This window comes from Aedes albopictus, chromosome 3 (genome assembly GCF_035046485.1).
Source record: "Aedes albopictus strain Foshan chromosome 3, AalbF5, whole genome shotgun sequence".
Classification (NCBI taxonomy): domain Eukaryota; kingdom Metazoa; phylum Arthropoda; class Insecta; order Diptera; family Culicidae; genus Aedes; species Aedes albopictus.
Genome location: NC_085138.1, coordinates 32822274 through 32837945, shown reverse-complemented (window position 1 = coordinate 32837945; position 15672 = coordinate 32822274). Strand labels below are relative to the sequence as shown.

At 43.6% G+C, this 15672-nt stretch overlaps 1 protein-coding gene across 1 annotated transcript; it reads right to left on the bottom strand.

Annotated features, from left to right (window-relative positions):
• Positions 1-8277: 8277 nt before the first annotated feature.
• LOC109415974 (sorbitol dehydrogenase) lies at positions 8278-10233 on the bottom strand. Its single transcript, XM_019689953.3, has 3 exons — positions 9794-10233; positions 8606-9261; positions 8278-8532 (listed from the first exon to the last, which is right to left on the bottom strand). Exons 1-3 carry the CDS (start codon positions 10046-10048, stop codon positions 8349-8351), a joined length of 1095 nt encoding a protein of 364 aa, XP_019545498.3. The 5' UTR covers positions 10049-10233; the 3' UTR covers positions 8278-8348.
• Between the last annotated feature and the right edge of the window lie 5439 nt (positions 10234-15672).

The window sequence follows — 15672 nt, the reverse complement described above, 5'->3', positions numbered from 1 at the left end:
AGCGTGCAAAACCATATTATTAAAAATTATTAATGTACCATTGGATGAATCATCATGAAAAGTGGTATGATTCTTGAAACATACTGAATAATGCAAAATTTTCATCTTTAATCGTCCAATCATGAAACTATTATAACTTTTGTTGTAATTATTCCACGAACAAATATCTTATAATATGAACGATTCCATTGATCGTATTTTTCTATGCGGGATGTTTTTGACTCTTATTGCCTTAACTGGCAATAACTTGAAAATGGTCAAACTCATCGAAGTTTTTTTACCCTTATTCGAAAGATTATTGAATTTTCTATCAAATGGCATCTTTGAATCGATTGGTTGAGTTAAATAACTAAGTTTTCTAGAGCAAAATAGCTAAAAATAGTGTATTTTTATTGGTTTTTGTCAATTATCTTTGAAACATGCGTAATAAATTGAAGTTCTATCTTTGGTAAAGTTGTGGCCCCTGTTACACTCCACAATTCGTTCTTTGACACCAAACTTCTAGCTCTTATAGTTTTCTTGCAATTTTGATTTAAATGTGCGGCACAGACGAGTGTGCGCGCGCCGTGGTTCGAGTCGGTTCCGAATTTTTCGCTTCCCTTCGGCGCTAGTTTCCAATACACTTTTAGTTGATAATAAATATTTTCTTTCATTTTTTGCATTTACACAAAAGAGTGAAAAATGTTACTTCGGGTTCGTCGAGAAAAAAATCCGGGCGCCGACAAGTGAGTCGCGTTCAGTGTATTTCTGTGTGGAATAGACTAAAGGTTTCTGCTCCCTAGTGGAGTGGAGACGCGCGATAGAATTTTCTTTTTGGCTAGTTCTTGCGTCGAAAAGTGGTCGGTTGTTAACGGCGGTTTGTGTATATTGATCCATTGTCAAATCATATCACCAACCATAGGTGACTCCCGGACTGACAATGTACCTTACCCTACTAACAAAAAAATCCTTCCTGAGACAAACGTGGGGATGCAGCGATTCGCGGTCTTTATAACAACGTTTGTCTTACTAACATTCCCTTCCATCCTCGATGACCGTAAGGACGTGGCCGGCGCCGTTATTGACCTTATTAAAGTTGAGAGCTCTCGACCTGTGTACATTGAGAATAGTAAGCTAGTCCCAAGCCCTATTCATTGGTTCCTTGTGCAATTTCGATTGCTCTGGTCAATCACGGAGTAGCAACTACGAATTGTGCGGTCATCTATGCTCATGCTCATGCTCATGCTCAATTTTGATTTAAATGTGCGGCACAAAGCGCAAAAAAGTGCTTTCCATGACGGTTGCAAATTTATGATCTGAAATGCGATGTTAAAATCGAAATTGCAACAAAACGATAAGAGATAGAAGTTTGATGTTAAAGAACGAATTGTAGAGTGGAACAGGGGCCACAACTTTGCCTAAGAAAGAATTTTAATTTATTACGCATTTTTCAAAGATAATTGATAAAAATAAATTAAAACACGCTACTTTTGAGATATTTGCTCTAGAAAATTTAGTTATTTAACTATACCAATCGATTCAAAGATGCCATTTGATAGGAAACTCAATAATTTTTCGAATAAGAGTCAAAAAACTTCGATAAGTTTAACCATTTTCATGTTATAGCCAGTTAAGGCAATAAAAGTCAAAAACATGGGAAGTTCAATAACTACGTAACGGTTAAGATTTGAACATATGCGTAGAACAATTTTTTTCTCCATTTATGGTCCTCAACACCCTTTAAAAAGTTTGCACTCAGGAACCTAACACCCTGTATACAATCAAGAAAGAAAAATCAAATTATATCACATGTTGTTATAGAGCAGTTATAAATATATTGGGTAAAAAATAAGTAGTGTAAAAATTAACTCATTTTTGGGTAATCAATTTTTAGAGTGACATTTAATTTTTAGTAAAAAGTTACTGGCATCAAAAAACTTCTCCACATAGTATACATAAAACCCAGGGATTCGAACCTAGGACGGCTTGAACCTAGAACAGGAGCTCGTCGTTTTTACCAGTGAGGCCATCGCAGCACTTGAAGTGAGGGGCGATATATGCTGAAATGGTTCTTCATATTGGTAGCTCCTCTATAAATAGACTCGCTGATCCAACATACCGGAGAGGGAAGGTATGACGTCATCATACCCAGTTATGACGTCACCATGCACGTTACTACAGCCCATTTAGTCCTTCAGCTTCAATGTCGTGTACGCTTGTTGTGCGCTAGAGCCAGCGTTCACTACTTCGGAGCTGGAGCCCACATCGTTGTACCTACGCGAATGGACGTCACACGAAACTGTTCTTAATACAGTTGAGAGCAATTATATCTTCGTGTTATTAACTAAGTTGAACAGATAGCTCATGACTTTCAAATAGTGAAAAGTGTGGAACTAAGCACTAGTTGCGCCAGCATTTATTTAAATGTTTAAAGCGTTGTTTTGGCATGTTTTATTTCATTATTATTTAATGATATTCTTTCTGTAAAGTTGTTCAGTAATATTATGGCGTTGAAGTGGTGAATGTTTCGGTAGGAATATCCACCGCAAATTCTTGCAGGAATATTCCCTTGGAGGATTTTATGAAAGAATTTTCAAAAGGATAGAAAAAAGCATTTCCATAATGAGTCATTGGTGTAACTGTCGATAAAATTTGCAAAGAAACCTTTCGATAAATACTTGAAGTAATTTGTTTTCGAACACAGAGCGTTCAGGAAATCCGAAGGGATATCAAAACACTTCGTTTCGCGGTTGAACCTAACATTTTATTTACTCTAACAAAACAACTACACTTCATTTGGTAGTACATAACTATTTCGATAGGCAGATATGCGTACACAGATTATCTATGCGGAAAAAAAGCTGTAGTTAATTGTAGTGATATTCACAACAGAGACTGAGTGACCACATACTAAGAAATTTCGAAGAAATTGGAATTGGATTGAAAAGTTTAACTTTAAAACTAGAACTTAATTAATTACTGAGATCCTTCAGAATTTCTGATGGATTTTCCCTGATGGAGAATCCTTTAAGGAATTTGTGATGCATAGGCTGAAGTAATTTGCTAAGAATGTCTTAAAGAATCTCCCTTTTGGATTCTCTGAAGAAATTCTCAAGCAGGGAAATGTATGTTGGATTTTAAACTTAAGTTAAACCTTGCTGGAAATCCCTATAACGAATGATTTGTATACTGTACAATTGAATTCATATTAGTAGTTGAAGTTGAGAGCTCCGACAGATCAAAGGCGACGTGATCTGGTCGGTGAAATATAATTGGTGAATTGGAATGTGTTCTCGTGTTTTATGATCAGAGATGATGGTTCATAGGCTGAGTGGTTTACTTGGGATCCCAACATGTATATGAAATAATCTTTCAACAAAGCCTTGGGGCAAAGTTTTTTGAAGAATTTAAAGAGGAGGTCATGGAAAAAATCATGGAGGAATTGTTGAAGAAATCCTTAGAGGATTACCCGGAAGGATACATGGAGGAATTTCTTATGGATTTTTTGCAGAAATTCCTGGAGGAATCCTTTGAAAATTATTGGAAAAAATCTCTAGAGGAATTGCTTGGAGCAACTACCGTAGGAATCTTTAGAGTAATTTTTTGTAGGAATCATCGAAAGCCTTTCTTAAAAAATGCTTGGAGAAGTTGTTGAAGAATTCTCCAACCACAATTTCTAGAGGAACTTTAGAGGAAATCTCTTTAAGAACTTTTAGAGAAATATTTGAATATTTGACTGGAGGATCGTCAGTAAGAATTCACGTAGGAATGGTTGAGAAAACTCTCGGAGAGATCTCTGGAAGAACTTCTAGTGAGCTCCCTAGAAAACCTACAAAAGAAATACTTTTAATATCTCTAGAAATATTCCCTGAAAGTACTCCGTGACCATCCATAATAAACAGACAACCTATAAGACATTAACACAATCCTGTGAACAAATGTAAACGCCGCGGTTCAATTACATATAACATCTTCCACTTGAGAGCCAAGGACTTCTCGACAACTTCGCTGATGAGTGATGATCCGAACTTCCTAGGACAGCAGAATAATGAGATTTAACACATCAAATAGCTCGTAGTAGTGAAATTGTGCATAAAATGTTACCCCATTGGAGAATTTCAAGAATCATGAACAACTTTGCTGAACATACGAACTGGGCAGGTGATCTAAATCATGATGGAGTTGCGCGCTTACCTGATTTTCCACCTTCCAAAGTAAGCTTATGACTGTACAAATTTGATGAAGACATAAGCTTTTTTGGTAGTTCATATAATAAAGGATATCAACAATTGTGTATTTTCTAAACACTGTTACCGAACAGTAACATTTTGTTTGTAATATTTTGATGTGGGACGGTAGGGCTTCCTAATGTTCAGTTTATAAACGAACTATTTGAATGGTGTGGTGGTGCGGGCGAAAAACCGACATGTTGGTAGCCAATGAAATCATGCACACTGAAGTTATCTGCGATGGTGCGGAAACCAATAATGAGTGCTCTCTACTTCGGGCCATGAGCGGTGATCTAACGAAGGTAGGCCACGAAGCGCAATGAGGCAGTTAGTGAGCAGAGGTCGAAAGAGAAAGACCGAACAAGTGGTCCCGTCAATCTACGGGCGGGAGACCGCACGCCAGTCCTGGTCGGCCGCAGATGGGAGACCTTGACCAAATCGTTAACCACCAACTTCTTTCGCCGAGAACGTCGGTGTCCTGCCGGAACCGACAAAATTCGTGGAGTGATCAGCCGGTAGACGCCCCCCTGTAAACAACATATACGATACGGATCGGTGGGCGGCCACGTGACGGAGTGGAACGAAGTCTCCTAACTCCGGGAAGAACCGGCATCCACGTTCAGACCATCGCATCGGTAGTGTAACGGAAACGGGGACGTTTTAACCCCCCCCCCCCTTTGCCATCGAAAACATAAGGGATACATCCGGATCCTGAAACCGATCCGGTCAGCTACGACCTCGCTTTACATCGACGGACGAAGACTGGCAGGTTCCGCCTCCCCCGCTATCACTCGTAGTCGCAGACGACCGGCCTTTGAACCCCCCCTCGCACGACGATCAAGTGGCCCGAGGGATCCGCCACGCAAACCATCCTCCATGTTCTGGCGGCGAACCGTCGGAAGCTCATCGGCCCAAGGTACCACAGCAATACGTACCGCCTTGGAAGAAGCTGCCACCATCAACCAATAGGTACCATAGGATCGACCGGGCAAGTGCCGATCGGACCTCGAGATCCAGATCTCCGCACGATCAACAACAGTGTTTCCTGTACCCGCTGCACCACCCTGATCACCAGAATAAACAAATGTAAGTCAATTTCAACTAGATAGGCTTCCCACATCCGAAACTTCCCCACCTCTGATACGCCCTGGGACCCGGGAAAAAAGAGGCCATGAGTGCCCACCCCGGAAGCGGCCGTGGCTGGGACCAGCCGCTTGGGGTTTAGGTTAGTTCCCGTCTGGGACGACGAGAGCTCCCGGGGTCATAAGTCGTTTCAACACAATGACGCCATACATCGGTTAATTTACGCACTAAACACTACCAAAAAATAATGATTAGTTACACATTGCATTTTAAAAATTATTACTGAGTTTGTTATAATGTTGATGTAATGATGATCAAATCACATATTCATTTATTTTAACTGACTTTGTTAGAACCTTGAAATAATACAAACTAGTTTTCGTACCAATTCCAACAAATATATCTAAATATAACAAACCTTGATATAGGGGAACTTACGTATTCTCGGCAGTTTTGTTCTCTTCGTCATGGGGGGTTTTTTGAAACCTGTAGGTCTCAGAGTTGGCCTCAAATCCTTCCCAACCAAGCTGAGTTATATGCCCAAATTTCAGGCAATTCGGCTCACAAAAACCCCCCTTGACGAAGAGAACAAACCTGCCGATAATACCCATCGTCACCCTAGATATCAACCGTTGATATAATTCTCGCGCTTAGTATCATACGGGCGTAACTGCAATGATCGATTTCTCTTCATCGATTTTCTCTTTGGTTAATAACTTGGCCGGCAAATCCTTTTTCGTTATTTTTGTTGTTTTAGAAGCTAGACATAGTCGTCCTTTACCGAAACGCACCGGGATATCATCCGTATATTGACCGTATTTCCCGGAATAATCCGAAGAGAAAATCGATGAAGAGAAATCGATCATTGTAGATACGCCTGTATGATACTAAACGCGAGAATTATGTTATGTTTTTGTTATGCCTTTCTGATCGGGTACCCATCGTATGTTCAAAGTTCTCGGCAAGCCCTGCCTAGGGCCTGCTGACATATAGATCTTATCTCCCAATGACGTGGTTGGCTTCATAAAGCTAGGCTCTCCAAAATGGGGGAATCACACTGTAACTCAGGATCTCTGTTCATCAATGATAGTTGGTCTTGAGTGATCATATAAACTTCGTAGTTTTACCACAGTTGTACCGTGAGGTCGTCATTCACCGCTCATGCTCCATTCACCACTCGTTTCATACAATTTGAATATAAATCATATGTAACGAACGGTGAATGGCGGCCTCACGGTATTTGTTATTCATAAGTGTGGTAGTTTAGCATATTGCTGAGTAGGCTATGTGTACGGGAAGGCTATTATTAGTCAAGCTGTCAAGTACATTGGACGTACAAACTCCACATTGGCGACGAAAGAACCAGCGTGCAATGGAAAAGGCATCATCATTGAAGCTCGGCAACACAGCCTGGTCCTCTGAAGAAGTACCTCCGCCGTCACTGGCAATTGTGAAAACAAATCCTTCAAAAAAAATCGTTTCTGCGAAGAGCTGCAGTTTTACCAAATCATTGCCGCAAAACGGAACTAATCGTACACGCTGAGCCAGAAGTCGAAAACCCACTGATGGAACTCTCCTAGCAAGACTGCCGTTGTGAAGCAAGCTCTACGGTGCAAATTGAACGGATGACCTATTGAAATGTCCATCAAAACCGCCGAAACCTGCCGAAACAACTGATTCGATCCGTTAGGCTCGGCTAAATAAACGCTCACCTAAGAGGGAGCTACCTTAGCGGCGGATACGATCCGTCGGGTCAGGTTGTCGCCTTAGCGGTGGATTCGATCCACCGGGTCAGGCTGTTCGAAAAGTCCACCTTGAAAGGGGACTGCCTTAGCGACAGATTCGATCTGTTGGGTCAGGCTGTTCAGTTTCAAAAACAACTTCGCCTTAGATGGGAAGTTGCCTTAGCGATGGATTCGATCCATCGGGTCAGGCTGTTTGAAAAAGTCCGCCTTAGAAGGGGGCTTGCCTTAGCGACGAATACGATTCGCCGGGTCACCATAGATGGGAGCAACCGAAGCGGCAGTTTCGAACTGCCGGGTCCGGTAGTTGCAAAAAGCTCGCCATCAAAGGGAGCTGCTGGAGCGACGGATTCGATCCGTTGCGTTCAGCGAAAGCATGTGCACTTTTTTGTTTGAACCCGACGGATAGTATCTGATCGGGCCAGACACAAAGATTGAAGGGAGTAGCCGTTACAGCAGATTCGATCTGCTAGGTCCGGGGGAAGCTCAATGGTCGCCTTAGAAGGCGCGTTAAGGTAACGTCGAAGCCCGTGAACTGGGAACTCTGAAATAAAAGTTGTCTGAGATTTGGAATTAACCATGAGTTATGCCATGAAGAAGTTAGCCTAAATCGTAGGCGCAGGTATTGCATTTCTAAGTATCCCTCTTCAACGGTAATACATTGAATCTTTTAGAAGATCGTAGATGATCTAAATAGTGGATTTAAGATAATGAAAACATGGCTAGCAATGTTGAAAAAAATTACTAACTAAACATTTTCCGTTGAAGAAAAGGAGATGTGGTAGTTTAGCATATTGCTGAGTAGGCGATGTGTACGGGAAGGCTATTATTAGTCAAGCTGTCAAGTACATTGGACGTACAAACTCCACAATAAGGATAGTCAAAATGAGAATGGATAAGGTCGGGACCATCCTGACGAACGAATGAGAGATGATTGAAAGGAGGAAGCGATACTTAGACGACCACTCAATGTTTTATATCCATCAACAAAAGAATATTAAAGATGTTGACAAGTCTAAGGCTTGTGAAGTCTCTGCTCTGTGGTCCAATGAACACCAGTATTTATACTGCCTTAGGTAGACATAATGAACCATACCCAGACATTTAGGTACTGTCATGAATGGTATTCCATGTAGGTAGATATTATATGTACACAACGTTTAGGTAGACACTGTTTCCGACCTTCGAATTCTGATCTGAATATTAACAAGTAATGGATTTCTGATATCATAAATCTCGTGCACTTTGTACATTAATACACTTTTATTGAAATGGGATTATAGATGGCACAGAAAGTTATGTTATTGATATATATCTAGTTGGAGAAAGGGACCGGATTGTTGGTATCACGAGGAATCAGATGGATCATGATTTTGACTCCTTCGCCTTGGCTGGCCACGCGGAATGCTTCGTGTACATCGGACAGGTCAAAGTGATGTGAAACCAGCGGTTTGACATCCACGTATCCACTGGCTACGATCTCCAATGCGGCAGGATAACTATAAAAGAGAAAAGAAAAGATGTTAGTCATTGTAAGATATCTTTGTATGTTCATGAACGTCCGTGACTTACTCGTGATTATAACGCATGCAGGTTGTGATATCGATTTCTCTTGAAATGGCATCCACCATGGGCAGCTGAACCTCCTTGTTACCCAATCCGACCAGGCAAATTCTGCCGGCATTTCTCGTGGCCTTGATCGAGATTCTCATTCCGGGCTGCGATCCGGTGCACTCCAGAACCCTATCGGCCGGACCACCCAGAATTTCGTGAATCTTCTTCACCAAATCATCCTCCGAGTCTTCCTTCTTGATTCCGATAACTCCGGTCACGCCCAATTTCTTCGCCACCTCCAATCGGTGCTTGGCATGTTCCAAATCCAGGATCACGGTCCTCGTGGCTCCCATGGCTTTGGCCGCAATCAGGCACACCAGTCCAATAGGTCCGGCGCCGAAGATCACCACCTTGTTGCCCAGTCCAATCTGGGCGCGTCTTCCGGCATACACCGCCACGGCCAACGGTTCCAGCAGGGCACCCTCCTCCATGGTCATGTTATCGGGCATCTTGAAGCAGCAGTCCGCATACTGAGCGTAGTAGTTGGAGCAGTTTCCATCGTGCTTCTGGGTGGTGCAGTGCTTTCCGTCCAGGCAGATGTTATACTTTCCAACCTTGCACAGATCGCACGTTCTGCAACCGGCGGCCGGTTCGATCGCGACTCGATCGCCTACCTAGAAGTGATCACAAAGAATGTATTGTATTGGAATTTTTAGGATTTTTTTTACTAATAAGGGGACCGCTGGGCTCTTTTCCGCTACAACTCAAACAATTTTGAACCAATTGACTTGTACACGGCTATAGTATCTGTAGCCTGTCACACCGCGTTTCAAAAGTTGTGTCAATTGGTTCAAAATTGACTGAGTTATAGCGCAAAGTGCCCAAAAATAGAAGCCACTGCACAAGTGGCTCGGTTCCCTATTTCTGGATGTGAATGCCATCTAAACTTTTTTAATAATCAACTTTCTCTTATTGAACATCATTCACTGAAAAGTTTCACGTATATTACCACAATCTTGAAACAATGGTCTAATCAGGTCTAATCTATCACTAACGCAACTTTGCTTCTTTCCAAAGTAGCTGAAGGAAAAAGCAGAGGTATCTTTGGTTTGTCAAACACAAAGGTTAACTAACTAATATTACTTCCTCACCAAGTTGGACATAATGAACCTACGTAACTCAAATCATCCGCTCACTTCAACCTACCTTCAAGTGCGTCACCTGGCTGCCCACCTTGCGGACCACACCGGCCGATTCGTGACCCAGAACGATCGGCTTGATCAACCGCTGAGCCCCGAAGCCACCGTCCTTCAGGAAGTGGATGTCCGTTCCGCAGATTCCGCAACTGTCGACCTCGACCACCACCTCGTTGAAGGCCGGCTCCGGGATGGGCCTCGGTTCCAACCGGAGATCGTTCGGGCCGTACACCAAGGCGCAGAGGTTCTCGTTCTTCGGTGCCATCTTGTGCTGATGCGTTAAATCGAACCGGCGGGGACTGTCTACTGGCGCCGAACGGTGAAATGATACTGATTGCCAGAGGACACACTCAATAAGCTATTACCTTGTGGTCTTTGGAAAGATTAGCCATAAATAGCGCTAGTCAGTCAGTCAGCGGTGGTGCGCGTTGTTTGCTCTTTTACTATCATCTAATACACACCCGGGTTTGTCCCGGGTGTTTGCGTTTTTGTATTGTTTTGCCGGAGTTTGATTAGATAGAGTGTGGGCAGCCATCAATTTGCATATGAATTTAATCTCCTGGTCAATAAATGTACGGGGCTACTTATCTATCTAATGGACAAAGCGAATATAATGTTGTTTGATTACTTAGGTTCATACTAAGTAATGCCTTTTTCGTTCTAGACAGACTGCAGTTGTAATCAATTAAAATTTTGTATTGCACTTAGTTGAATGATCTATCAAATAAATATGGACTGAGTCGTATTATAATCTCGTTAGTCATAGATTGTCCCGATATCTACACTTCAGGGTACAAAAAGTGAAACACCTTTGTTTTTTCTTTCAGCAGATTTTCTATATGTTGTTCCATGTAAGCGCATTTCTCTATTTTTATATTTTTGAAGTTTTGGAATCTCAGTTATTAATTTACAAATTGGGTGATCAAAACCATGGGTGAAAAATGACGGACGTCCACTAGCAGAGTATAGTGGGATATTAAACTACGATTAAACTACGAACGAAGATTTATTAACGTGTTATTCGTACAAAGGAAAAACGGAATGAGTGAAAATTTTGTTTTTGCTCTGTTGGTAGCAACGAGGGACTGCACGGTGGTTATTCTCCTCCAACACTCCTCCTGAATTACCACCGAAAGTCCTTATTTCGATAGTCCAAATCGATCCACAAATATTGTCAGCATTGTAGGGCCTAACGGTTTCGTGAGGGCATCTGCGATCATTTCAGCTGACGGGCAATACTGTAGAGTTACGATCTTCCTTTCACACAGCTCACGGATGTAATGACTCTTCGTGTCAATGTGCTTAACTCGACCGCTGCTGCGTTCTGCCTTGACGAAGCTGAGACAACCTTGGTTGTCTTCAAAAATGGTGCTAGTCTCCAGTTGAGGTTCATCGAGATCCTTGAGCAATCGTCTCAGCCAGACTGTTTCTTGACACGCTAGGGACAAGGCATTGTATTCTGCTTCTAGAGTAGAGAGAGCTACGCTGTCTTGCCTTTTGCTGACCCAGCATATCGGGCCCCCACCGTAGAAGAACACGTATCCGGTTGTTGACCGCCTTGAGTACTTGTCTCCGGCCCAGTCAGAGTCGACATAACCAGTGAGAACCCATCCATTACCAGGGCCAAACCTCAGCTTGAAGTCTTTCGTCGTCTTCAGGTATTGCACTACTCTTCTAGCTGCCGTCCAGTCCATTTTATTTGGCTCGCTAACCTTTCTGCCAAGAAGGCCAACACTTACCGCAATATCTGGTCTTCCGTTAACTGCTATGTACAGCAGTGCTCCCACTAGACTCCGGTAGAGCGAGGTGTCTTGGAAGTTCTTGCTGTCAGCGTTCTGAGTGATGTACCCTGTATCCATTGGTGTTCTATCCGGCTTGGATCCTTCCATGCCGAATTTTTCGATCAGACTGTCGATATACGCTGTCAATTGCATCGTGTAGTACTCACCCTCTTTAACGATTTCGTGGCTTAGGAAATATCGCACATTTCCGAGAGACGTGATGTCAAATTTCTCCTGCAATTTAACGAAGACACGATCAATTTCGGCCTCTTCTGTGCATGCCATCAGAAAATCGTCTACGTAAACAAGTAAGTAGATCACAACGCCAGAACTGTTGAAAACAAAGAGGCAAGGATCAGAACCACACTGTTTAAAACCGATGTCCAGTAATGCTGCATGTAACGCTTTATTCCAGCACCTCGCTGATTGCCGGAGCCCGTAAATGCTCTTCTGCAACTTGCACACGAACTCCTCCTGTCCAGGTGCTGCAAAGCCAAGGGGCTGCCGCATATATAGCTCTTCTTCGATCCTTCCGTTTAAGTACGCTGTTTTAGCATCGTAATGCTTCACCAACATACCTCGTTTTCCTGCCACTGATAGCATCGCTCGTAACGTTGTCAGACGGGTTACGGGTGCAAATACTTCCGTGTAGTCAACGCCGTACTTTTGTGAATAGCCCTGAGCTACTACCCTTGCTTTGTATTTCATCACTTCACCAGCTTCGTTCTTCTTAAGTTTGAAAACCCACTTTGCGCCAATCAGTTTCTTTCCGGCTGGAAGCCGCTCTAGAGTCCACGTATCGTTTTCTTTGTGTGCCTGCATTTCTTCTACCATCGCTTGCTTCCACTCAGGAGCCGCCAACGCTTAGCGGGAGTCGGTCGGCTCTTCCACGCGAGTTGCCAATCCAACGACGAAATCATCGTACCTGGTTGGCAACACGCCGCGCGTAGCACGGTTCGATCTTCTTACTTGCTCTACTTCTCCGTAATACATATCGTCTTCCAGTTCAAATCCAAGAAAATCAGTTTCTGCGTCTTCATACACTTCTTCTTCGGGTTGTTCAGGTGCTTCTGCCACTATTTCTTCTCGATTGTGCATTACCTCCACTTTACATCCGCTGCTCGGAGCTGCATCCACTTCCACCGGCTCTTCAGCGCCGTTGAGCTTATCTGCTGCCTCCCGCTGTTCAGAACCATTGCCCAATTCAACGAACCGAGTGTCACGACTGATGATGATCCGGTCCGTGTTGCGATTGAGGAAGCGGTATCCTTTGTGATGCTCAGAATATCCGAGGAAGATGAGCTTCTCGGCCTTTGGTTCGAATTTCTTGCGTTTTACATTCGGAATGTGGACGTAAGCCTCACATCCGAACACACGAAACTGCTTGAAGTCCGGTTTCTGCCCTGTCCACAATTCGTACGGTGTTCGCTGTACTGCTCGTGTCGGTAGACGGTTCTGGAGATGGACCGCGATCATTACCGCCTCTCCCCAATAACGTTTGGGAAGTCCTGCGTCGAGCAGCAGACAATTCGCCATTTCTTGCAAGGCTCTATTTTTTCGCTCGGCCACTCCATTCTGCTGTGGCGTATATGAAGTGGTGAACTGATAGTGTATGCCTTCAGCCTTGTAGAAGTTCAAAAGATCCGTTCCGACATATTCGCCCCCGCCGTCCGATCTGATAGCCCGGGGCTTTCGGCCGAACAAGTTTTCGACCGACCGAACGTACTCTTTTATCTTGTCTGCCGCGTCGCTTTTTGATTTAAGCAGGTATACCACGCAGTACCGTGTACAGTCATCAATCATGGTTATTAGGTACTTATTTCCGCCGGGGGTCGGATTGTCCATTGGACCGCACACATCCGTATGGATCAGATCCAGAGGTTGCGATGATTTGCGTTCAGTGATCTGCGGGAATGGCCTGCGAGCCAATTTTCCTTTCAAACAACATTCGCAGACAATTCGCGCGCCGCAGTCTTTAATTTCAAATCCGCTTACCATGTCGTTTTTCTTGATCACACTTACGATGTCCATGTCTCGGTGGCCCATTCTGCGGTGCCAGGTGTGTTGACACTGTTCGTGGTGGTTACCTTTCACAGCCAGGCACTCCTCAGCTTCCTTCAGCTTATACTGGCTACCCACCGTTTCGCCAACTGCAACAACGGAGCCTCCCGCCGTTCGGATTTCACAGCCGCTTGCCGTAAAAATGACCATGAACTTCTTCAGTGCTAGCTTTCTGACTAAGATTAAACCACCTTCCAGGTTAGGGACATACAATACGTTATCCAAGGTGATCGCGACGCGTTTTCCTTCGCCGTTAATGCCAAAGAATACTCCAGATCCACAGCCGGCCGACCGAGTCTTGGTGCCGTCGCCTAGAGTCACATCGACTATGACGTCCTTCTTGAATTCGTTGAAGAAACTCCGATCATTAGTCATGTGGCAGGTACAGCCACTATCCACCGTCCACGCGCCAGCAATTGCTCCTCCTGCAACAAAACAAACCGCACCATACACAACAGTATCGTCGCTCACTTGTACAGGTGCTGATTCGGCCTGAGCTTGCTTCGCATGTTGGCCCGACGTCGCTTGTTTCGATTCACTTGGCTTGTCACTCTTCTTCGCCGCAAGAAATTTCCGGCACTGGCGGCGGAAGTGACCCGGTTGGTTGCAAAAATAGCACTTTCTCTTATCAGGTTTCTGCGCATCCACCTGCATGGCTCTTTCCGCTCCAACACCGCACGATTGCTGGCTCTCTCGCTTCTGATTCTCATCTCGCAGTCGTGTGCTATATACGCATTCACCCAAAACATCTTTCCCTCATCTATCAGCATAAGCAATAAAACGCATAACATTTTCCAGAACAGAATAGGTCAGGTCCGCATAGGCGCGAACGATGGCCTCGGTGCAGCGTGCATAAGCACTTTGCACCGACGCTCTCGAGTGCACATGTTTTGCTGACTACACTTTACTCGTTGGTGGTCGTTCGTTGAACGACGCGCTTGGCTCAAGTTTCAACCCAAAAATGCTATTGCCGAAATATTGTCACCGCCACCCCAGGGGTCTATGTTCGATTGACAATGTGTTTGTATGTAACGATTGAGCTGTTACCAAATAAAAGGAACGCAAGTTCCAAGACCCAGAACACTCTTGTTCTGACCAGGAGACTATGTGTTTCAATGCATTCCGATGCATACCGAAACTTCCCTCAGCACTCTGTATCACAGATACTGCTAACCACTTGGGATAGTTAATGGGCAGTCAACAATAAGTTTGATATCCTCCATAGTCTTCGGTCGGACTATGTGATGGCGACCGTGACAGGACGAGTAAACAGTGCGTGATCGAGTACAGGTGCAAAATGTCGTCTCGTTAGAAAACGATACAGTAAAAAATCAAAGTTGAATGAAAAATCTAACTCAGTTAAGTGAAGAACAGTGCTAGACCAACATGTGAAAAGGGCGGAAGAGCCTAATTCTTGAGTTACACAGAAATCAAGTGATAAGTGCAACGGACCATGTGATGGCAACAATACGACACATGTAACACAGTGCAACACGAGAAAAAATACTTTGCAAATGATCCAATGAAAAAATCTGGTGCTGTGAAGCTGAAATATCCTTATCATAGTGTATTTAGACGAATCGTGATATAAAAAATGGGTAAAACGCAAAGTAAATCACATGTGGAGCATAAATGACCCACAAATTCGAATTATAAACAATCAGTCTACACACCGACCTAATCGAAAATTTAGAGGTCTATTTAATGGTGATTCTAGTGTTAGTTGCTATCCAATTGGCGCTTACCATGTACCAAATTTTTAAAAGGTTTTTTTTTTTTTTATCTGTATTAACGAGATTTTTAGCCTTAGGTTAGTTCATCTCGGGAACCACGCTTTTACTTCCCTTCCGAAGGAAGGACCCACATTTTGTGAGTTTTGTCGGGAGTGGGATTCGATCCCAGGTCCTCGGCGTGATAGTCATGTGTTCTAACCATCACACCAGGTCCGCTCCGCCTTAGCATTTTTAAAAGGTACACAAACTCCAAAGCAATCAAAAAAGCCAAATATATGGTGGCTTTAAATGAAATAACAGTTAAAAAGTGAAAG

Bases quoted from the DNA above. Each gene is read 5' to 3' on its own strand.
- LOC109415974 (XM_019689953.3), bottom strand. From the start codon at position 10,048: ATGGCACCGAAGAACGAGAACCTCTGCGCCTTGGTGTACGGCCCGAAC. The intron at 9,262-9,793 runs GTAGGTTGAAGT...GATCACTTCTAG, and splicing joins GCCAGGTGACGCACTTGAAG to GTAGGCGATCGAGTCGCGAT. The intron at 8,533-8,605 runs GTAAGTCACGGA...TCTCTTTTATAG, and splicing joins TGCATGCGTTATAATCACGA to TTATCCTGCCGCATTGGAGA.